Source organism: Pipistrellus hanaki, assembly GCF_964339955.1.
Source record: "Pipistrellus hanaki genome assembly, chromosome: 13".
NCBI classification, from domain to species: Eukaryota; Metazoa; Chordata; class Mammalia; order Chiroptera; family Vespertilionidae; genus Pipistrellus; species Pipistrellus hanaki.
The window spans coordinates 9,050,238-9,073,968 of record NC_140515.1 but is presented as its reverse complement, the minus strand read 5'-3'; the positions used below and the strand labels follow the sequence as shown (position 1 = coordinate 9,073,968).

Genomic DNA, 23,731 nt, shown 5'->3' with positions numbered 1-23,731 from the left:
TGATGCCACCCCGGAGAGCGGGCAGCTAGTGCTCAGAGCCTGGACTCCCGGTGGCATGGCCTGTCATTACAGATTCTATAGGATAAAGCACAGGGCACTGTGGGTTGGGATTCCGAGTTGTACCGGGAGCTGCCGGGGCAGGGAAGGGCCGGGGAATCAGTTCCTGAGCGCAGCTCTGTCTGGTCTCATGGGAAAGTAGCCAGGGGCCATTCCACCTCGGGGCTCAGGAGCTGACACAGCCCAGTCAGAATGTTCTCTCCTGTAGAGCTCTATTCCTCAGTCTCGGCTCCTGTCTGCTGCTGCCTCGGGTTGCTGATTCCCAGGGGAAGGTCTCTGAGGGGTACAGAGAGAGACGATTTCCAGAGTGAAATGTAATTATAGCCATCCTCAGGTTCATGTGCAGGGGAGCTTGCTGCTCCAGGTCAGGAGCTGCAAGATGGGATTGCTGGCTGGCAGGCAGTCCCCAGGGCAGTCTTTCTAAGTGGCTATTGCCCTAGGCAGTCCCATCCAATGAGGAGAAGCTTCCTTCGACTCTTACCAAAAGATGTGAGTTAATATTAGGTCTCCTCTAGCTTCCAAGTAATTTTACTCTTAGATATTTCTCCTTTTCAAATGCCTTATAAGTAACTTATCCAAAACTTGTCAAAAACAATATTCACCAAATCTCTCAAGTTCATAGTTGTCAAAGTGCAAGCATGGTGAGCTCAAGCATGGTGAGGGCTACAAAACAACCCTGAAATGGCATCTAACCATTAGAAATTGACACTCGACGTTACTCTGCCTTTTGGCGTAGCTCCTCCTCTTCACGCATTTTATCTGTGAGAACACTTGCCAACATGTGCAAAAGGACACAGCCCTTCCTCCCTCCTGCTTACTGAGCCCCTGCTACACGGGAGGCTCCTTCTCAGACAAGGCTTCCCGTGCTGTGCGCTCAGATTCAAGTCCGGGACGGCAGAATAGATAAGAAAACTAACACATCCAGGTGGTGTGTTCCACATTAAGAATTATGATGATAGGAAGGAAATATATGTGCAAGTCCTGGCAAAAACACTTCTTATGCATTGAAAAGGAGGGAGAACTTGGAAACAGTGTAAATAGTCATCAGAAGAGAATTTTTAAGTAAAGTATGATGTTTCCATGCGGGGATTCTCAGTGTCCCTTAGAAGACTGGGGTGGTCTGGCGCACCTGATTCAGATGGTGTCTACCATACATTGCTGAGTACAAAGCAGAACAATGCGTGCAGTGTCTCATTAGATACAGAGTACCTGCCATGTGCACCTGTGTGTGTTTATGGGTGCATGGTGGGAGGTTCTGGGAGTCACCCTCAACCTTGACAAGAAATATAGGTGTTTGATGGTGTAAAAAGGTGGTTTTTAATTCTTCCTTCATATACTTTTGTATGTTTTGCAAGTTTATATAAGCTTATACCACTTGCATAATTTTAAAAAGCTTTAAGAAGGCATTAAATTAAAAATAAAATGTAGTACATCTAAATGTTGACAGGGATAGATGTCTACAATATGCTGTTAAGTGAGAAATGATAGATGTAGAATCATCCTATATAATAAAGAGGTAATATGCAAATTGACCATCACTCCAACACACAAGGTGGCTGCCCCCATGTGGACACAAGGTGATCGCCACAAGATTGCCTGCAGGGGAGGCCAGTTGTGGGTGACCAGGCCAGCAGGGGAGGGCAGTTAGGAGCATCTAGCTGGCAGGGAAGCAGTTAGGTGTTGATCAGAGTGGTTAGGGCAGGGGTCTTCAAACTACGGCCCGCGGGCCACATGCAGCCCGCAGAGGAGTCTGATCCGGCCCACCAGGTTTTTTGGGCAGTGAGCGCAGCCGAGGTGTTACAGTAGGAATTAGTAGTTCATATAGTCCGGCCCTCCAGCTCTCTGAGGGACCGTGATCTGGCCCCCACTTTAAAAAGTTTGAGGACCCCTGGGTTAGGGGGTGATCAGGCTGGCAAGCAGAAGCAGTTAGGGGCAATCAGGCAAGCAGGCAGGCGAGAATTTGAGAGCCAGCAGTCCTGGATTGTGAGAGGGATGTCCCAGATTGGAGAGGGTGCAGGTTGGGCTGAGGGACACTTCCCCCTCCTCGTGCACGGATTATGTGCACCGGGCCTCTATTTTTAAAAATTATTCTAATGCAACTGCATCATTCTTTATTTAATACATAGTTTCCGAGGGCCTACTATGATCCAAGCTCATGTGGATGTTTTGAAAGCCTCAGTGAAAGTATGTACATACATACAGAAAATACAGGCATTAGATGGTAGAAAGTCATATAAGTGAACCTGTGAATGAATGATGTGGATGTCGGATGGCAGGAAGTTTTATGAGACAAAGTGCAACCACTCACTAGTAGAGTATCAGGATGGAGTGGATATTGGGTTTTAAATAGGGTTGCCAGTGAAGGCTCACAGGATAATGTGGGTCACTCCCTGAGGCAGAGCCACTCAGATACTTGAGGACAAGTGCTCCATGCAGGGGTGACACCAGTATGAAGCTCTAAGTGGGGAGTGGAGTCCCAAAGTGGTTGAGGAATAGCAAGAAGTTTGGGGCTGAAGGGGGACCCAGAGGAGTAAGGATAAAAGATAGGTTTGGAGTGGGAGAGGGTAGAAAACGAAGCGGGCGTGATGGAGGTGCCCGGGCTTGTGGCGTGCCTTGAGGGTGGGGCTTTTGTCCTGGTGAGATGGGGAGTGATGGAGGGTTTTCAACCAAGGACAGCCGTGCTCTGCCTTACTTTTCACGGGACCCCTCCGGCTGGGATATTCTGGCTAGACCAATGGGGGTGGGGAATGGTGGGTCTGGGTGGAGCACAGAGACTAGGTAGTTGGATTGCAGGAATCCAGGTGGGAGATGGTGGCTTCCATCAGTAGCCGTACAAGCTGCATGGACTATTCTAGAAATACTGTGAGGATAGAGCCAACAGATTTGATGCTATAGCAGCGGTGGGATATGAGATGACAGGTGCAGTATTGATTCCAGGAGAGAGTTCTGCCAAGTGAGAGGGAACCTGGGCGGAGTGTAGGCTGCCCCTAGAGCTCCCCAGGGAGGCAAGGAGGCGGACCTGCAAGTCTGGAGTTCCAGGAGGATGCCGGGCTGGATGTGTACCTGTGGAGTCTCAGCTGGTGTGTGGCATTCAACCCAGGAGGCGGCACCAGTCACAGGAAGTGAATGTGGACCTAGAAGAGGCCCAGAACTGTGGCCGGGAGCCCGTGTGTGTGTATTTTTAGGGTTAAAAATAATCACCAGGGACATGTAAGACATGTAAAAGCAGTTGCTGGGTTGTAGGAGGCTTTCATGTCACTCGGTGTATTTCAGTGTTGTGTGAATGTTACGATTATTATGTGCTTTGGAAAAGGAAAGAACGTTGTCAGAGGGGGTTAGCTAAGCAGATCAGAGGTGCAAAAGCTCCTCCTTCGGCACCATTGCATATGACCTGTTACTTCTGTTTTTTATAAAAGCTCAGTGATGGACAGTAATATATATGATTGATTTAATGATAGAGATCATCACTCAGCTTAAAAAGGCAACATATTTTGGGAAGTAGTGAACAATATTTTTTATTCAAGTGAATCAAATGTAAATATGTACTCAGTTATACAAAATAATCTAATAATAAATATGTATTAGGTTATAATATATTTAAAGTAAAAAGTTAACATCTTTAATTCAATTTATTAGACCTTAAGTTATTTGGAATTAATAAATTAAGAACATTTATTAACACATATGCTTTGCTACTTCCTTCACCTTCCTCTAAGAAGAACATACAACTAGATTTATGAGTGGGGGCGCTGTTGGGCTGGTGATGTAGGTAAGGGTGCTGGACGTACCTTCTAGTGGGTTATCCGGACCACGGCCACACGTCACAGGGCCTGGCGAGCACGTTGAAGCGGTCACGTGCTGTATGAGTACAGTACTTAGTACAAAGGAGAGAATGTAAATTATAAATTTTTATACTGACTACATGTTGAAATGACAATCTGAATATATTGGTTCATTAAAATGTTAAAGTTAATTTCACCTCTTTGTACTTTTTTAATGTGGCTGCTAAAAATTTAAAATTTCACCTACAACTTGCATTATGTTCCTATTGGGAAGCACTGGGCCAGAGCAGGAGTTTTTGTGTGGCCTCTGAGCAAAGAAAGTGTTTTACATTTTTAAATAGTTTTTAAAAATCTAAACAAGAATGACATTTTGGGATATGTAAAAGTTATATAAAGTCCAAGCTTCGGCAGCCAGGCTTTTTACTAGTAGACGTGCACTGCACACACGTTTCACCTGGTTAATGTGATCGTTGACATTGACTTTGGTCAGTAAATAAGTTGTGGAAGTCTGTTTTATCTCCTGTTGTGTGAGTGCCTACATAGTGGCCTCAGTTCTTGCCGCTCAGCCAGCAAAGCCGAAATCCCCAGGGCCCTCTGCAGCAAGTCTGCCTGGTCTGCAGCCACGGTGGGGACCTGGCCCTCCCACTTCCTGCTGTGTCCTTGCCTCCCTAGTCTCAGGGCAGTTTTCCTGTTTGTAATGGTGTATAGGAACCCCAATTCAGGGTTGTGATAGGATCAGATGGGATCAGAAGAGAAATGTGTATCTGAGGGCTTAATAATTACAGCTCATTTGAAAAGCTATTTTAACCTTCAGTACCAAAACCACGGAAAGACGGAAATACATGGTCAGGTTTCCGTGGTCCTGAGCCATAAGGTTGATACACGCATGTCATTAATGAGATACTTTCATGCCAATGCGATGCTGTTGCTAATAGTTCTTCCTGTGCTCTTTTCTTGAAGTTGAACGAAGAAGAAGATTTAACATAAATGACCGCATTAAAGAACTAGGTACTTTGATTCCCAAGTCCAATGATCCGTGAGTACAATTGCATGTTAATCTGCATCGTATATTTTTGTACCTTAATGTTTTTTTCATATATTGCAAAAACTGCACCGTTATGAAATCCAGTGTAAAGAAGTCCCCCTTTCCTTGGGTTTCATCCTAAATACGCCATACACCTTGCTTTTGATAGTCTCATCAACTAAGATGCTGAGGGAAGTGCACCGAACTGGACAGCAGGGTGATTGGACATGAGATAGCTCTGGGAGTGAGGAGAATCCTTGGCAAGCAAACGCTGAGCTGCTAAACAAAACGTACCAGCTTCTGCAGGACAGCGATCGCAGTGCCTGCTGAAGCCGGGCTTTGCTGGCTGCTCTTCATCTCGAACGGCATCTGTAGGCACTGAGAGCTGCTATTGCAGACTTCACGTTTAACAGTTGTGTGTGTTTTTTAAACATTCGTGTTCTTTGTATGTTTTTCCTTTCTAAAGAGTACGTTTTAATCCCCTTCTAAGTACATGGGTCAGCTCCGGGGATTCAGCTGTCTTCCTTCCCGCCCACTGCTTGGGGGGGTCACAGTGTAAAGGTCTCTTTCCTGCTGGCAGCAGCAGCAAACAGGACAGCACAGAGTTTTTATCCATTAGACACCGGCCCATTGAAGTGAGGGACTCCAGGATGAACACATTTAATGGCTCCCACAGGCATTCGATGAAATTAGCGGGTGAATATGACCTTTTAGCTATCTAATAAAATGGAAAGATGAAATCAGCCATTATTCATGCACGGCTTATTAAGTTTGCTATTCACATTATTGTCAGGGTATTTGTGACGAAATAAAATGAAACCATTGTAAGGTGGCTCTGATGAATGAATGTTCAAGCACAATTTCCATCATCCACATTTTATTTTCCAGGTTTATCAAGGAAAACCATTTTGAAACTCAGAACATTCGCATTCTCAGCTCTGCAGCACACATTTATCCCACGAAGGGGCTGTGACCTTCATTTCCTGTCCTCGTTCTGGCATGATAGTGGAGCTTGAATCCCTCCTTTCCTGTTCTTCATCAGCTCTTGCTTCTTAGCATGTACTTTTAGGCTAGCATGGGAATCTCTTTACCGAAGGATGAAGTTCTGGGCGGGAGTGAAAGCCTCCCCTGCCTATCTCCTTGCTCCTTTGGTCATTACTTAAGTTTACAATCTAAACGGATAATGATCTGAATTGGTAGGCATTGTTTTAAGATAAAATGGACTGTCATCTGATACGGAAACCCCCAAACCCCCATGCCAGGTCCGGGAGCAGACCCTGGGGCGACTGAAGACACAGTCACGGACCATGGTCTCGGCCCCACGCCCTCCCTGCCCTCAGCAGACCTGCTCTTGTCCATGTACATGGTAGGGATTTGTGTACACTTCTATGTGAAAATGGGTTCTTTCTCGTTACGACAGAGGAGTTTAAAAACTCTTCTTTTAAGCCCCGAAGCATAATTAATTGGTTGGCTCTCACAAGGAAGTAAACCCAAGATGACTGGTTGAAATGGCCACTTCTTCCGCAGGAAGCGGCTGTGTGCGTGTCTCAGTAACTTCCCTCACCCTGCTGGCCTCCGCAAGGCGTACGTTTCAGTGCAGTTGCCTTTCTTGCTGGCTGCTGAAGTTTCTGTTCCTTGGATATTAGCCCTGACATTAGCCAGCTGGCTCAATCCCAGGACACCTCCTGTGCTGCCATCTTTGGTGTTTAGGCCCTGGGGATCAGCCCCCAGGAGCTCACAGGGGCCTGGACCTGCCTCTCCTGGGAGAACTCTGTTTTGTTCTTTATCTGACCATGTGAGGATCCGTGCCTTGGAGACTTGTGTTAACCGCCCTCCATTCACCCGGCCACCTGATACTTCTGGTCCACTTTGAGCAGCTGTAGAGTAAAGCTTTGGAGGTTTTTATGCATTAAAATTGTTTTTGTTGTCATCACTATCATTGTCATCATCATAAATATTGTCTATAAAAGGGCTCAGATTAAAGTGCTATAGGAATATTACTTACGTAATTATAGCTTCATCCTTAGTCATTCATCTGGAGTGCTCTAAGTGGTGTTCTGTTTGTTCCACATACGACTGCATTAGAGCTGTGGCGATCACAGACTGAGGGGCCTGGACCGCAGGTGCTGGGTGTGAATTCCCAGACGGCGCCTTCCTAGATGTCTGTGTGGGGAAGGCCTGGAGCTCTCGGGCTCCTCCTCCTCAGCTGGTCAAAGGAGCAGTCAGCATATCCTGCCTAGGCGAGTGGTTTTGAGGACTCAGTTACATACGAGGAAGAACGGCACAGTGGTGTAGAGCCTGCGTCCGAAGCCAGGCAATCTCAGCTTCCTGGCCTACTGCTTCCCAGCCATGTGCCTTCGGCAAATGCTTTGACCTTTCTGTGCCTGAGTTTCCCAGTCTGTCAGATGGAGTAAATGAGCTGTAAGATTCTTGGTAAAGCACCTGGTACCTAGTGAAAGCTATTTAAAGATAGCCATCGGTGAGTACATGGAGTCCCTCACACAGAATTGCACCCTCAGCTTCTCACAGCATTTCTATAGAAAGTGCCCCCCCTTTGATTCCAATAACATCCCGGGAGGCTGCTCCTGCGAGGGTCATATCACGGTTTACAGGAGGAAATAAAGACGGAGAAGTAGATAACCTGTCCATGGAAACCACGACTCAATTCAAGGATGCCACTTGTGTGCCTCACACAGTCAGGCAGTGAGACATCATGGGATGTTATTGCCACAGCTTATTCTCTGAGTTAATGTGATAGTTAATGTGATAGAAAGCTGTAACTATTTACTATGATAACTAAGTTAAGAATATTGACTTTGCAACCAACAGACTTAAGTGTTTAGGTCCTGACTATATCTTGTAACTCTGACCCAGGCTAGCCCGTGCACACCCTCCCTGCCAGGGTGCTCCTCGGGGTACATGGGGGAGAGGGGATGGAGCGACTGGTAGCTGTACCAACCTGCACTCCGTAGCGCATTTTTAGAAATTGCTCCGACCATTGCATTTCGTTGAGCCTCAGTCATACAGAGCCTGTCTCCTTGCCCTTCACCAGGGACATGCGCTGGAACAAGGGCACCATTTTAAAGGCCTCTGTGGACTACATCCGGAAGCTGCAGCGGGAGCAGCAGCGGGCGAAGGAGCTGGAGACGCGGCAGAAGAAGCTGGAGCACGCCAACCGGCACCTGCTGCTCCGCATCCAGGTACGGCTTCACCGGGGGAGAAAGGGTGCAGGGAGCCCCCCGGGAGTTGACTCACGTGATCCGCATTATTTGTGGATTCCCCATTTGGATCTGCCACTTGTAACAATCTGTTTGTAACCCAGAGCAACATTCAAGGCACCTTTTGGTCATTCTTGAAATTGCAGAGGGCAGACTTGAGTTGCCTGGGACATGTGCCTCGGGGAGCAGGCGAGGCTCCGCCTTCTGCTCTCAGCGCCGCCTGTGACCATGTCCTTTTCACAGTCTGGTTAGTGCCAGGCTTTTTATATTGTTGAGGGTTTTGTAGGTGATTTTGCTGATTATGGTGGCCTGTAAGCATCATGCTGATTAGTTTCCCAAGCAGTTAAGGCTGTGCTGGGTCTGATGGAGCTCAGCTGACGTGGGACATAAGTTGCAGTGCTGTTAGCGAGTTCAGTGCTCACCAGTAACATTACATGTTAGATAAGGGAGCCTGGCTCCGGGGCGGAGTGTGGCCAGAGGCCCGCAGGCCCAGCTGTGTCCCCAGGAGCTAGGAGTCCTTCTGCGGCTGCAGCCCAGTCCGCTCTGCGGCTGACAGAGTTGCCACAGCCCATGGCTTACCGCACACACTGTCTCCCCATTCCGAGGCGCCAGCTGGTCCTGAGGGAGAGGAGGGCTCGTCCTTGGTTCAGAGACAGCGCCTCCTTGCCCAAGTCCTACGTGGGGGAAGGGGGAGGGCGCTCTCGGGTAATTATGTAAGGACACAGATCCCGCCCAGGAGGGCTGCACTCTTACTACCTACGCGCCTCCCAAAGCTGTCTCCAAACGCCATCACCCGGGACATCGGTTTCCCTGTAGGAATTTGGGGGCACGTACATCCAGTTCATTGTGGTGACTGATTCCTGCGCATGATGAGAACTGACTGTGGTTGCTCAGTACAAAGATGCCTTAGTATTGGAGGGGAGGGGGTTAGTCCACGGTCAGAGCCCATGTTAATAGGCAACTTGGGGATGCCCAGAGGATCTTATCATCAAGACATAAATGTAAGAAGTAGGACAGAGAATGAACTTATACCAGGTGCATCTTTAGTTTACACTGTATTTTCTTAGCGGGAGAAATACTAGTTTTACGGGTCTATAGGATCCACCGCCATTTCATTCAGGGGGTGTGTGTACAGTGCAGCGTGAGCAGGGTCCCCGGTGTCAGCCAGGCCTTCTCTCAGTCATGGACTCTGGCGCCGAGTGTAAACACAGCTTCCTCTGAAACTGCCTTGAAAAAGAGGAAGAAAAACTGAGGCTGCTACTGATGAAGGAGTTTACAGGAGTATTTTTAATGTCCTGGCCGACTGAACACGGCCCACCAGTAGGAGTCACTGCCTTCTTCTTGAGTAGATGAACCCACCTCATACCAGATTTTGCCATAAAGCAGTGGCTATGTTTCAGGTTTCCAAGGCAACTGTTCATGGAATGGCAGTGCAAAGTGCAGCACTTTAGCGACCAGTTGTCTGCCATAGTGCTGGGAGGCCCAGACATGGGGTTAATGGCTGAGTAGTTCACAGATAACGATGCTCTCGATCTTTCCATGCCACACCACCGTGACACTTGTGGGCACCGCTTGCACAGGGGGTGAGGACAGCTGTCCTCTGGGGGCATGTTTTAGAACCTCAGCAGGGAAGAAGCAGTCAGCTGAAATGTAGATTTCTCCTTGCCCTCCCTTTATTTGGCTTTTGCTGTTGGTCCTATGTCCCGTTCTTCACTGAGGAGCTACATGTCTTGGATCTATTGAATCTAGGCACTAGTTTATAAAAGCAGCTTGTACTAATGTGCTCGTTCCTCATACAAATATTTAGATACTAGTGGCCTGGTGCACAAATTCGTGCACCAGTGGGATCTCTCAGCCTGGCCTGTGGGATTGGGCTGAAACCAGCTCTCCAACATCCCCTGAGGGGTTCCGAATTGCCAGGCCGAGGGACCCCACTGGTGTATAATCAGGGCCAGGGAGGGACATGGAAGGTTGACCAGTTAGGAGGGGCTGCAAGAGGGCTCCAGAGTGTGTCCAGTCCATCTTGCTCAGTTCCAATTGGCCAGACCCCAGCAGCAAGGTAACCTACTGGTCCGAGTATCTGTTCCCTGGTGGTCAGTGCACATCTTACTGAGTGTTGAATGGCCTTAGCATATCATTAGCATATTACGCTTTGATTGGTTGGAAGGCTAACCAGCTGACCAGACACTTAGCATATTAGGCCTTTATTATATAGGATAGTAATTGTTTTGAAAGAGAGTCTAGGTTTTGTTTTAAGGTTCCAAATATGTCTTTTTGTGTGAAATGCAAGTATTGTAAAATAGTGAATTGGAAAATCCCCAAGGGGAGAATCTCAGGGTTTCCTACGTGATAGTGAGGCAGTCCTCAGGCTTAACATGTCCTGGAAGTGTGACCGGTCAGGACAGCTCGGCTGGCTCAAGCCTGCACTTGGATGAGAGGCATCGCATTATTTAGAAATATAAGTAAGGCTTTAGTCAGCTGACAAATATTTTAAATTAAATAACAGAAGATAGAGTAGGATGTTTGCCTCTCTTAGTTCAACTTTATTATTTGGTTTGAAAGACAAACTGCTTGTGTGGGAGTGCGTTCTTATTAGCACATTGGGATGGATTTACAGAGTGGGCGCTCTCAGCCAGGGCTTCCTTCCGTTTCTATCCTAAGTGATGCCCGCACAGAGTCTCCCAGAGGAAACCATGAGGCTGAACGGCATTGGAATCCCTGTTTTACCCCACAGCCAGGCTCTGACCTGACGCTGAGAGACAGGTGTTTCTGGAGGGTGCGAGGAGGGGACAGGCAGGTGCTGCTGGCTGTGGCTCTTATTTGTATTGCAAGTAATTGGATGTATTGCATCCAAAGGTCTTGCAGGTCAAACAGCCTTTAATAAAGACTGAACACGGCTCTTTCGCAAGGTAGGTCCTTGGGTGTGTGGGCCGAGGCTGAGGCTTTGTTATGTTGCAGGGCCGCTCTCCTCTCCGAGGAGGCCATGGGCTCACTCAGCCTCACTGCTGTTCTTAGCAGAAGGGGCGCTGCACAGGGAGGGAAAACGCGCACTGGGGAGTCTGTCCCGGTCTCTAGGGTTCCTTTTGGGAGGGTGCAGGGATACTCAGGAAATGAGTGCTGGAGTCCATCAGGCAGTGTAGACAGCAGAGACTTCATTTCCTCTCAGTGCAGTCCCGGGAAGGCAGTCGGCAGGGCTGGTTTCTCCGGAAAGCACTCCTGGGCGTGGGAGGCTCTTCCCTCTGCGCCTGCGCCCTGGCCTCCTCTTCTGCAAGGATCCAGGGCTGCAGCAGGCTGGGTCTGGCCCCAGTGACCTTGTGGTGATTTACGGACCTCTCTGAAGACACTGTCTCCAAACAGCCCCATGCTGAGGCACTGCAGGCAGGTGTCAGCTCAGCACATGGGAAGGAGGTGGAGGAAGGAATTAGTCAGAGGAGAACTTTTTTTCTGGAATTAAAAGAAATGTTCATTTCTCGTGATGAAATGGCCAGAATGATGCTTCTCAACCTCCAGTTCTTGTGCAAACCTTTACCACTTTTGCCACTACTGCCCACTTCCTTAGTGCTGCTGGCCCTAGTGTCTTAGTAACTCTTCCCGTTTCTGTTAGATCCTGACCACTTAGTAGGCATTTGAAAATTTAAACATGTAAATTAAGAAAAATAGCATTTTTTTTTATATTATTTTAAAACTAGAGGCCCAGTGCACAAAATTTGTGTATGGGTGGTATGTCCCTCAGCCCAGCCTGCACCCTCTCCAATCTGGGACCCCTTGAGGGATGTCTGACTGCCCGTTTAGGCCCAATCCTAGTCCCTCCCTACTTCCCTCTCCTGCTGGCTATCTTGTGGCAGCCATCTGTGTCCACATGGGGTCAGCCATCTTGTGTGTTGGAGTGATGGTCAATTTGCATATTACTCTTTTATTAGGTAGGATAGGATACCTGCATTACTTGCTTCTGGGCCTGTGTGCCTGGATGTGGGAGGTGGCAGCTGCCACCGTCTCCGCTGCAGGGTGACTCCCACACAGTGCTGACGTCTGTCAGAACTGCCACCCCACCCCCTCCAGGCCCTGCTCCATGCAGCGGAGGAGCCCAGGCGCAGCTGGCCCAGTGTGGACCCCTACGTGGGCGGGGCCCTCACAGCGTATGACCACTCCCCTGAGGTGATCTCCCCAGGGCCCTCTGCGTGCTTTGCTGCCCCCGAATACTTCAGTGCATCGTTTAGTGACCACGGACCAATAATGCTTACTGAACATTTCCATTTAATCAGCAGCTTACATTTGAAAATTTTATTTTGATTTTTTAACTTCTCCTCATTGTGAACATAAATAATGTTTATTGTTTTCTCTCTAAGTGTATGCTTTTTAAAAAATAGACTTTATTTTTTGGAACAAGTATAAGTTTACAGCAAAACTGAGCAGAAGGTACAGTGCCTTTCCATACACCTCCTGCCCCCCATGATCCACCTCTCCTACCACGGGGTGCACTTACCACAGGCGGGGAGCCTGTCCTCACCAGCGCAAGTCCTCACCCTTTAGGCTCCCTCCCTCCCCGCCCCCTCTCCCCCTTCTCCCTCTATCCCTCTCCGACCGCGTCCTGTGGGCATGGACAGTGTCTGTGCCCCAAGCCCTCTGTGCCCCTTCGGGTCCAGGGTCTGACTTTCCCTTTTCTTTCAGGAACTTGAGATGCAGGCCCGGGCGCATGGCCTTTCCCTTCTTCCGTCCTCGGGCCTCTGCTCCGCGGACCTGGTGAACCGCATCATCAAGCAGGAGCCCTCGCTGGAGAACTGCAGCCAGGACCTCCCGCCGCGCCACACGGACCTCTCCTGCACCAGCACCCTCGACCTCACCGACGGCACCATCAGCTTCAGCAGCAGCCTGGGCGCCGGCACCGAGAGCAGCCAGGCCTACGGTGTCCCCACAAAAATGGGCTCTAAACTGGAAGACATCCTGATGGACGACACTCTTTCTCCTGTTGGCGTAACGGATCCACTTCTTTCGTCCGTGTCCCCGGGAGCTTCCAAAACCAGCAGCCGGCGGAGCAGCGTGAGCATGGAGGAGCCCGAGCACGCGTGTTAGCAACCCCGCTCGCCACCTCCGGGGGATTCCGTAACTGACCTGAGGGGTTTTCTCGATAATTTTCCTTTAATATGAATTTTTTTCATGCTTTCTCAATAGCCAAGGATATATTTTATTTTTAGAATTTTGTGAAGCGGACCTGTATATTCTATTTTGCAACTATATATGCCTCCAAAGTATTGTACAATAAGCGTACAGAACCTGTGAACCGAACTCACCCTGGATGCCAGCTTCCTGAGCAAAAGGATTTTCATCAGAGAAATGTCTGTCCACTGTTATTCAGGGGACGCAGGTTGGAGATTTTTATGCCTGTGACTTCCTTGGAAATTAAGTTGAAAGTTTAATCAGAGGGATGTAAAACAACCAAAAATAAGTAAATAAAAAGACAGACAGACAGACAAAAGAAAAGAAAAAATTCACACTAACCTTTTCCATTTTGTAAATGTGTTCATTGGTACTGCCTTAAAGATACAGTACCCTCTAGCATCAGTCTTTATACTGCAAACTATTTCAAGAAATACTATATTCTGCAAAAGAAAAAAAATGCAACCATTTTCATGAGGATTGTCTGGTGAGAAAAGTAGCTGGTGTGTCCTAACCGCTGACCCGCAGGGACGGGCAGGGCTCCGAGCCGGAGCTCGCTCCCCTGCTGCCGCGGTCTCCTCACCGGGGAGTGGGTCAGTGTTTGCTAACCTCTGCTTCATTTTGAAATGAAATGAATGTCCTCTCAAAGTAAGACATTGAGGAGCACTGAATGTTTTACTCTCTTTTTCTTTAATGTTGCTTTTGATAAGAAAACCAAACGGCACATTTCTAATTGGCTTTCCTATTTTTATTTTTAAATTATGTTTTACTGTTCATTTGAGTTGTACAGATTCTTTATTATCATCGTTCTTTTCAGTATGTTTGTATTAATTTGTAAGAATATGCATCTTAAAATGGCAAGTTTTCAATATTTTTACAACTCACTGATGGTTTTCTGCATTATTTGTACACACATGAAAGAAAACTTTCACGCAAGGTCTTGTGTTTAAAGAGAGCTTTGCGAATATTTTGTATATTACAGTCTCAGGACTGGTTTTCCACACATTTAAGGTGTAGATTAATAGGTAAAACTGGCCTTTTAGAGAGAATAAACTCACGTATTTATTTTTAGTGATATAAAAGTAGCAATATTCTTGGAGACTGGTAACCATAGTGTTAATATGCCCAGTATGGTCATTTAAATTGAAGTTTATTTCAGCGAGCTTGCTGAACTTTTCTAAGGAGAGAGAGAGTGTATTGGCAGATGACTGGTGCTTGGTAGCTCTGCTCCGCTGAGCGCAGTGCCACCAGGCAGCTGCTGCCCCGCCAGCTCCCGTGCACGGCTCGGGCGGCCCTGCCAGGTAGCAGCAGCGGCCCCGCGCTCCGTCGGGCGAGGCGTCACGCAGGCGCGGGGCCAGGAGCCGGGCTGTGGAGTGGATGTCTCAGCAGCAGGTGCAGTTGAACAGCTGGTGGCATCAAGCACACCCATCCGGAATGAAGTGCCTTACACAGAGCAGAGCCGCGTGGGCCGGCGCCGGCCGAGCTGGTCTCGTGGAGAGCGGCGTGTGGCAGGGTGCCTCTGTGGACAGTATCAGAGCTTCCAGTCTCCTCCAGATATTTTTAATATTAAATATATTTTAGTGACAGAGTGCCAACTTCTTTCATCAGGAAACCTCATTCAGGAGGGTTTTATAAAAAACGAGGCTGAGTTTAAGTGTCAAATGTGAATTGGTGATGGCTGTTAGAAGGTTCAGGGAGGAGTGATTGTCGAACGTGTGAATGGATGACTTACGTGAAATAGCCCATGCCTGGCTCCAGGCACGCCGGGCAGCCGGAGTCCTTGGAACTTTGAGAATGCTGTCAGTTTATAGCTTCATTACTTAAGGGGCAGGGAACTTGGTTCCCATTCTTTCAGCCTCCTTCACTGTACAGAAGCTCTTCTCCTAGAATAGTGACACGGGTGTGCATGAGCAGCTAACTGTGCCACAGTGGCACGGCCACAATCACAGCATCGTCCATTTCTCTCCCGGTGGACATGGGGGAGGGGGCCTGGGTGCCAAAGTCGAAGGTGGTGATAGCCTGATGCTAATTTTCTTGTGCTGAGTTGGAGGTTCTTAAAAATAGAGCAAGGTTCTTTAAAAACCCAGGGCCCAGGATTAAGCGAATGCAGAGGAAGCCCTGTGAGGGAAAGCATGGCATCTCCTACCACTTCCCTGGGTCTCGCACGCCGGGCTCGCCCCCTGCTGCCCCAACCTTCTTAGGAGACAGTTTCTGGGAGTGGCAGGGAGTGAGCCAGAAGGCTGCAGCTGCGGGAGTGGTTTTATTTCTTTCTTTTTTGCCAAATAGTGTGTGGGTTTGTTGTAGGGACTAGTTAAGCCAGGAGGGGGTGGTCTGGGCTTGCCTCTTGTGATGAGAAAATGATCCACCCACTCCCCACCCTGGGTGCAGAGCTGTGGCCTGGGCCTGGGCCTCCATCTGGGGTGACTGAAATGCCAAACTTGTCCACTAGCCTCTGGGTACGGTGATGGAAATACCAAACCTGACTTTGCCAAAAACATGCAACCAACTTGGTCATGCTAGGATGACAAAGTTCTTTCTGGTTGTTTTTTAAAAATACAAAGCAATAAGAATAAATAAAATTCATAGGAAGATAAAAGATACAAAATAAAGCACAAAGGAATGCACTTACTAATATTTTTTAAAAATGCACTGGGGAAAAGTTTATGTTGATAACAGTGTATTACAAAACTCCTATTTCTTGAAAAAAAAAAAAAAAAAAGACAAATGACTGTCTCTTTCGGACACTCGGTACTGTAATGTAGTCACCTGCTGGGGTGCAGCAGTGCTTTCTGTGTGGTCCACAGCACTGTATATTGTGGATCAATATTAATGTATCGGTGATATTTGAACTGTTGTTCTCCATAGCTTCATTAAAGCATTTGGTTTTTCACACAGTGCTGGCAAGTTGTGTTTAGTTAATGCCAATTTTGAATATTGTTTGCCTTATCAAAAAATGGTAGTGCACGTTTTCTTCCAATTGAATGAATAACAAATTGCATGAAAAAAAAAAATTTTAAGTGCCAGTAAGTACGCTTTTTTGTTTTAAATGTCATTCTAAGGTATTGCTTTTTTGTTTCAAACACTGATTACTTTATAACTTGCACTCAGATGAACTATAATTATGCAGCTTTTCCCCTCTGACTCTTGAGGAGATTTGAATTCCTGAATGCCAAGAATTCATTATAGATATAAGGGTATTATTTTAAATGTGTTAGTGAGAGGTGGTTCTCCAAGAGAGAAGGGTCCCTTGCATATTTACAAAAAAAGATACTGGGTTTTAGAATACAGATTTATAATAATGAGAGCTTAGTAGATGCAGATTGCCAGCTCCCGCCTTCTTTTTTTTAAATACAGCACTTAGAGATAATTTGATAACTCCTGGGTCTGACAGAACATGTCTTTATTCCCTAGCTAGACCTTAAACTTATGCCCTCTTAAAAACGTTCTGGTTGAACCTCTGGAGAAAATGAGCAAGAAACTTCGTTTAATGCTTCTGATCTGATTGTCAGCTTTTTTTTTTTTTTCCTTAAAATTGTAATATACAATAATTGAGCTCTTTCTTTTCAGAGTCATTTGAATTATTTATATTTCCCATAGAAGTGTGGTTATGTGGTGTCCTGTGTAAAATGTGTAAAAGTAAAAGCTCTGCTGCACAGGGGATTCCTGAGCACCGAGAGCAGGTGAGCGGGGCGCTGGGACCTCCTGTCTCGGAAGGCCGGCCGGCAGCAGGACCTCCACCGGGACTTCTGCGGGTGCCTGTCACTCAGGTCACATTCTACAGAGAGCCTTACCGCCAGCTTCCCCTTACACAGCCCCCACCAAAACCACATGCATGTGTGGCATTGTGCCCTCACATGAGCATGGACTCGGCAGACTTCTGAGTGTGGATCTTCTCTCTGCCTGTGTCCAGTGTGTGGTTTGAGCAAGTTACTTGGCTGCTGCATCCCACTTCTTGTTCAATGAAGGAAATACCAGCCTCACGGTGGTCTTGTGGAAACCAGTCATCAATGCTCAGTGTTTCTCAAACTTCTCTCATGATGAGAATCACCTGGTGGAGTTGTTAAAACACAGATTCCTGAATCCCAACTAAGAAGTGCTAAACTAGAATTTTTGGGAACATATAGGTAAAATTGTATACTTAACTAGTGCTCTAAGACAGATGTTATATACAGAGCACTAAGTTAGGTATGCAATTTTACCTATATGTTCTCAAAAATTCTAGTTTAGCACTTCTTAGTTGGGATTCAGGAATCTGTGTTTTAACAACTCCACCAGGTGATTCTCATCATGAGAGAAGTTTGGGAAACACTGCTCTAGAAGTTTTGTTTGGCAGCACGTAGCACATGGCAGCTGTTTTAGATGATGGTCATCACCGGCTCCGTTAGGGAACCAGCACGCTCCGGACCAGCGGAGGCGAGGCTGTGCCGCAGCAACTGGCACGCTGGGACACACTGTTGGAGCAGAGGCTAACGGGTGTGAACCAACCGAGGCCGGAAGCTACAGCACTTCAGAGAAGAGGCCCTGGCTGTCTCCAGGACCCAGGATTAGAACATTGTAGAGAATTAGTAATAAACCCAACTCATCACCTTTTAAATACATCTTCAGCACAAGTGAACTGGCCTTTATTTTTTTATTCTATTTTACATTTCCATTAAGCAGGAGCCATTTTCTTTTTAAAAAAATAATTCTTAATGTTTAAAGTATTACATATGTCTCCCTTCACCCCCACTTTTAACTCCCTGTACCCTGCCCCCACCTCCCGCCCCAGGCCCTCACTGCCCCAACGTCTGTGTCCATGGGCCATACATATGTGCATACAACGTCCTTGGATAATTACCTCCCACCCACCGACCCTCCCCCACCTTCCCTCTGAGATTCTGCACTCTGTTCCATGCTCCTATATTTCTGGATCCATTCCATTCATCAAATTATTTTATTACTTAGATTCCACATGTGAGTGAGATCATGTGATACTTCTCTTTCTCTGACTGACTTATTTCACTTAGCATGATACTCTCCAGGTTCCCCATGCTGCAAAGGGTAAGAGATCCTTCTTTTTAACTGTTACATAGTATCCCATGGTGTAAATGTACCACAGCTTTTTTATCTACTGATGGGCACTTGGGCTGTTTCCAGATCTTAGCTATTATAAATTGTGCTGCTATGAACACAGAGGTGGGTATATTCTTTCTAATTGGTGTTTCAGGGTTCTTAGGATATATTCCTATTATAGAAGTGGGATCACTGGGTCAAATGGCATTTCCATATTTTGTGAGGAAACTCCATACTATTTTCCATAATGGTTGCATCAGTCTGCATTCCCATCAGCAGTACACTGGTTCCCTTTTCTCCACATCCTCTCCAGCACTTACCATTTGTTGATTTGTTGCTGGCAGCCATTCTGGCAGGTGTAAGGTGATACCTCATTGTCGTTTTAATTTACATCTCTCTGATGATCAGTGACTTTGAGCATTTTTTTCATATGCCTCTTGGCCATCTGTATGTCCACTTTGGAGAAGTGTCTATTTAGGGCCTTTGCTCATTTTTTAATTGAATTGTTTGTCTTCCTTTTGTTAAATTGTATGAGTTCTATATATATTTTGGATATTACCCCTTTATCAGATGTATCATTGCAAAATATGTTCTCCCATACAGTGAGCTCCCTTTTCATTTTGTTTATGGTTCCTTTAGTTATGCAGAAGCTTTTTATTTTGAGGTAGTCCCATTTGTTTATTTTCTCCTTAGTTTCCTTTGCACTAGGAGATGTATCCGTAAACATTCTATCTAATATAGACAGAATATACAAATTGACCATACATCTTGTGACAAAGATGGTGGCACCCACAGCAAATAAGGAGGGAATATTCAAATTGATGTGACAAACATGGCAGTGGCTGGATCAAGACGCTTGTGATGATGCAGGCATTCTGCCCCACCTCTGAAGCTCTGGAGTGGCTGGGCCGGGGTGGGATGGGGCGGGAGCAGGGGATGGAGGGAGATACAGGCAGGCGGCTCTGGCTGGAGTGAAGGCCTGGGTTCCGGAGGGAAACCCGTGCAGGCAGCAAGGGGAAGTAAGGCCTATTCTTGCACAAATCCTCGTGCATCAGGCCTCTAGCATTGTTATAAGAGATGTCTGAGGGGTTTGTTTGGTTTTGCCTATGGTTTATTATAGGGTTTTTATGGTTTCCCTACTTCCATTTTAGACATTTATCCCTTTTGAATTTATTCTTGTGTGTGGTGTAAGTTGGTGGTCTAGTTACATTTTTCTGCATGTATGTGCCCAATTTTGCAAACACCATTTATTGAAAAGACTCTCTTGACTCCATTGTATGCCCTTGCCTCCTTTGTCAAGTGTTAACTGAGTATAATTGTTTGGGTCGATTTCTGGGGTCTCTGTTCTATTCCATTGATGTATATGCCTGTTCTTGTGTGAGTACCAGGCTGTTTTGAATACAGTGGCTTTGTAATATAAGTTGATATCTGGTATTGTGATTTCTCCAACTTTGTGGTTTACTTTCTTACAACAGCTATGTGGGGTCTTTTTTGTTTCCATATACATTTTTGGAATATTTGTTCTATATCTGTGAAATATGCTGTTGACATTTTAATAGGAATTGCATTGAATCTATAGATTGCCTTAGGTAGTATGGACATTTTAGTGGTATTGATTCTACCAATCCATGAACATGGTATATTGTTCCTCTTGTTTATCTCTTTTTTCAACGTCCTTTAGTTTTCTGAGTACAGGTCTTTTGCCTGCTCTGTTGTTTATTCCTAAGTATCTTATTTTTTGTTGTTGTTGCAGTGTTAAATGGTATTGTTTACTTCCTCTTTGGGAGAATTCATTATTGGTGTATAAAAAAGCCATAGATTTTTGGGTGTTTATTTTGTATTCTGTTACCTTGTGAAATTAATTTATTAGATCTAGTATTTTTTTTGGTGGAATCTTTAGGGTTTTCTATGTACAGTATCATGTCATCTGTGAATAATGAGAGTTTTACTTACTCCTTTCCATTATGGTTGCCTTTTATTTCTTCTTCTTGTCTGGTCACTGTGGCTAGGCCTTCCAGTGCTATGTTGAATAAGAGTGGTGAAAGCAGACCTTCCTGGCTTGTTCCTGTTCTTAGGGAAAAATGGTTTTAGTTTTTGCCCTTTGAGTATGATGTTCACTGTAAGTTTGTCATATATGGCCTTTATCATGTTGAGATATGCTCCTTCTATTTCTACTTTGCTAAGAGTTTTTATCAAAAGTGGGTGTTTGATTTTGTGAAATGCTTTTTCTGCATCTATTTTATATGGGGGTTTTTTTCGTGTGAATTTTGTCTTTTAATTTGTTTATGTGATGTATCATGTTTATTGATTTGAGAATATTGTACCAGCCTTGCATATCTGTAATAAATCCCACTTGGTCATGGGTAGGGAACAGCTCTAGGGACAAGCCTTGGGCTGACCTGTGTCAGGGCCACAAACAAGTCCCAACCTGGAGGACAGAGCTTTCCTAGCTTAATTAAATCCAACCGTGTAGACCTCCCTAATTCCTTCCTAATTAGCTAATAGGAGGTGCAGCAAGTGTTGCCAAAACAACATTTGTATAGATTAATCAGACTGTAAAATAAAGCATTGGCTTGCAGGCTGGGTCTTATGTGTTCTCATCCAGGCATGGGAGATCTACCAAGCCCCATCTGTATTCTCTTTTCTGTCTTTTCTTCAATCCTTCACCACCCCTCAGATTCACCCTTGGCCATGCTAACACAGCACAGTCATTGCATATGATCTTTTAAATATATTGCTGGATTTGATTTGCTAGTATTTTGTTGAGGATTTTAGTATCTATTTTCATCAGGAATATTGGCCTGTAATTCCCTCTCTTTGTTGTGTCTTATTCTGGTTTTGGAATTAGGATATTGCTGGCCTCATAAAAAGAGCTTGGAAGTATTCCTTCATCTTGGATTTTTTGGAATAGTGTGAGAAGTATAGGTGTTAGTTCTTCTTTGAGTGTTTAGTAAAACTCCCCTGTACAGCCATCAGGATCAGGGCTTTGTTTGCTGGGACCTTTTTGATTACTGCTTCTGTTTCATCAGTTGTTATTGGCCTATTCAGTTTTCTGATTATTCCTGATCAGTTTTGGGATATTGTATTTTTCTAGGAATTTGTCCATTTCATCCACATTGTCCAGCTTGCTAGCATATAGTTGATCATAGTATTTTCTCATAATCCTTTGCATTAATATGGTGCTAGTGGTTACTTCTCCTCTTTCATTTCTGATTTTATTTATTTGAATTCCTCTCTCTTGTTTTTTGTTGAGTCTGGCTAATGGTTCATTAATTTTGTTTATCCTTTCAAAGAATCAGTTCTTGGTTTCATTGATTTTTTTTTTTTTAAGTCTCTATATTATTTATTTCTGCTATAATCTTCACTATTTCCTTCTACTTTCTCTGGGCTTTTTGTTGTTGTTGTTGTTCTCTTTCAGTTCTATAAGTTGCAGGGTTAAATAGTTTATTGTTGATTTTTCTTTTTTTTTTTTTTTTTTTGAGGTAGGCCTGTATTGCTATGAACTTTCCTCTCAGGATTGTTTTTGCTATGTCCCAGAGAATTTGGGTTGTTGTGTGTTCATTTTCATTTGTTTCAAGGAAGATTTTTATTTCTTTCTTGACCTCATTGTTAATCCTTTCATTGTTTAGTAACATGCTATTTAGCCTTCAGGTGTTTGAATATTTGGGGTGTTTTTACTGTACTTGCTTTCTAATTTCATTCCACTGTGATCTGAGAAGATGTTTAATATGATTTCAGTTTTCTTAAACTTGCAATGACATGTTTTGTGTCCTAACATGTGGTCTGTCTTTGTTGATGATCCATATGCACTTAAGAAGAATGTATATTCTGCAGCTTTGGGGTGAAATGTTCTGTAAATGTCCATCAAATCCATCTAATCCAGTGTGTCCTTTAGAATCACTGTTTCCTTGTTCAGTTTTTGTCTGGCAGATTATCCAGTGAAGTCAATGGTGTATTAAAGTCCCCTACTATGACTGTATTGTTGTCGATTTCTCCCTTGAAGTCCTCTAGAAGTGTGTGTGTGTGTGTGTGTGTGTGTGTGTGTATTTAAGTGTTTCTATATTGGGTGCATATATGCTTACCAAGGTTATATCCTCTTGTTAGATTGATCACTTTAGTAATATGTAGTGACCTTTGTTGTCTCTTGTGATGGCCTTAATTTTGGAATCTATTTTGTATTGCTACTCCAGGTTTCTTCATTTCCATTTGCATTGAAAAAAAATTTTTCCATCACTTCACTCTCATCTTGTGTGTGTTGTTTGTTCTGACATGGGTCTCTTTTGACAACATATATTTGGGTCATGTTTTTGTATCCATTCAGCCACCCTATACCTTTTGGGTAGAGCATGTAATCCATTTACAATTAAGGTTATTATTGATAGGTACTTATTTACCACAATTTTAATTCTGTATGCCTAGGTTTCTCTCTCTCTATTTCTTCTTCTCATTGCAGCAGTTCCTTTAGCATTTCTTGTAATGATGGCTTAGTGGTGATGTACTCCTTTAGCATTTTTTTTTTTTTTTTTTTTTTTTTTTTTTTTGTCTGGGAAACGTTATTTGAATGATCGCCTTGGTGGATATAGTAATCTTGGTTTCAGATCCTTGCTTCTCATTACCTTGAGGACTTCATGACAGTCTCTTTTGGCCCTGTTTCTGATGAGAAATCAGGTGTCAGTCTTATGGGAGCTCCTTTGTATGTAACAGTTCACTTTTCTCTTGGTGTCTTTAAGATTCTCTCTTTGTCTGTAATTTTTGACATTTTAATTATGTGTCTGGGAATGTGCCTGTTTGGGGTTTTCTTGTCTCCTGAACATGTGTGACTTTTTCCTTCACCAGTTTAGGCAAGTTTTCTGTCATTATTTCTTCAAACATGATCTCTATCTCTTTACCCTCTCTGCCTCTTCTGACACACCTGCTATTCAGATATTATTATGTTTTACATTGTCCCACAGTTCCCTTAAGCTGTCTTCCTGTTTTTTAATTGTTTTTCCTTTTAGTTTCCCTGATTGAGTAATTTTTCCAACCCTGTCTTCTAATTCACTGATTCTATCCTAAGCTTCCCCTCGTCTGCTATATATTAGTTCCAATGTGTTCTTTATTTGTGCTATGTCATTCTTTATTTCTATTTTCATAGTTACTATATCTTTTCTCATGCTGTTGAACATCTTTATCATCATTGCTTTGAATTCTATATCAGATAAATTTCTTATCTCTATTTCATTATCTCTTCTTCTAGAGAATTCTCTTGCTCTTTAATTTCGGGGTTGTTTTTTTGTCTCCTCATTTTGGCTGCCTGTTTGCATTTGTGACTATGTATTAGATAGATCTGCTATTCCTCTCAATCTCTAGTGCAGAACAGTGTCAAACGTTTCTGACTAATTAGATCAGGCAAAGACTCAAAGCAACCCAGGAATGTGCCCTTGACTGCGAGTTGAACCAGTGAT

At 44.9% G+C, this 23,731-nt stretch overlaps 1 protein-coding gene and 1 long non-coding RNA gene across 9 annotated transcripts in view; one reads left to right on the top strand and one right to left on the bottom strand.

Moving 5' to 3' along the window:
* MITF (melanocyte inducing transcription factor) overlaps positions 1–16,127 on the top strand; it is a 215,938-nt gene extending 199,811 nt beyond the window's left edge. For all 8 annotated transcript variants that reach the window (XM_084902866.1, XM_084902860.1, XM_084902862.1 and 5 more), the window contains 3 exons: positions 4,800–4,875; positions 7,916–8,063; positions 12,750–16,127. In XM_084902866.1, the coding sequence (XP_084758992.1) occupies positions 4,800–4,875; positions 7,916–8,063; positions 12,750–13,151 (626 nt within the window). In that variant the 3' untranslated portion in view covers positions 13,152–16,127. The remainder of the gene's footprint in view (positions 1–4,799; positions 4,876–7,915; positions 8,064–12,749) is intronic.
* A 443-nt stretch (positions 16,128–16,570) lies between these two features.
* On the bottom strand, positions 16,571–17,848 carry LOC311631994. The gene is made up of 2 exons (XR_014796683.1): positions 17,545–17,848; positions 16,571–17,245 (listed from the first exon to the last, which is right to left on the bottom strand). It is a non-coding gene; the product is annotated as an uncharacterized lncRNA (long non-coding RNA).
* Between the last annotated feature and the right edge of the window lie 5,883 nt (positions 17,849–23,731).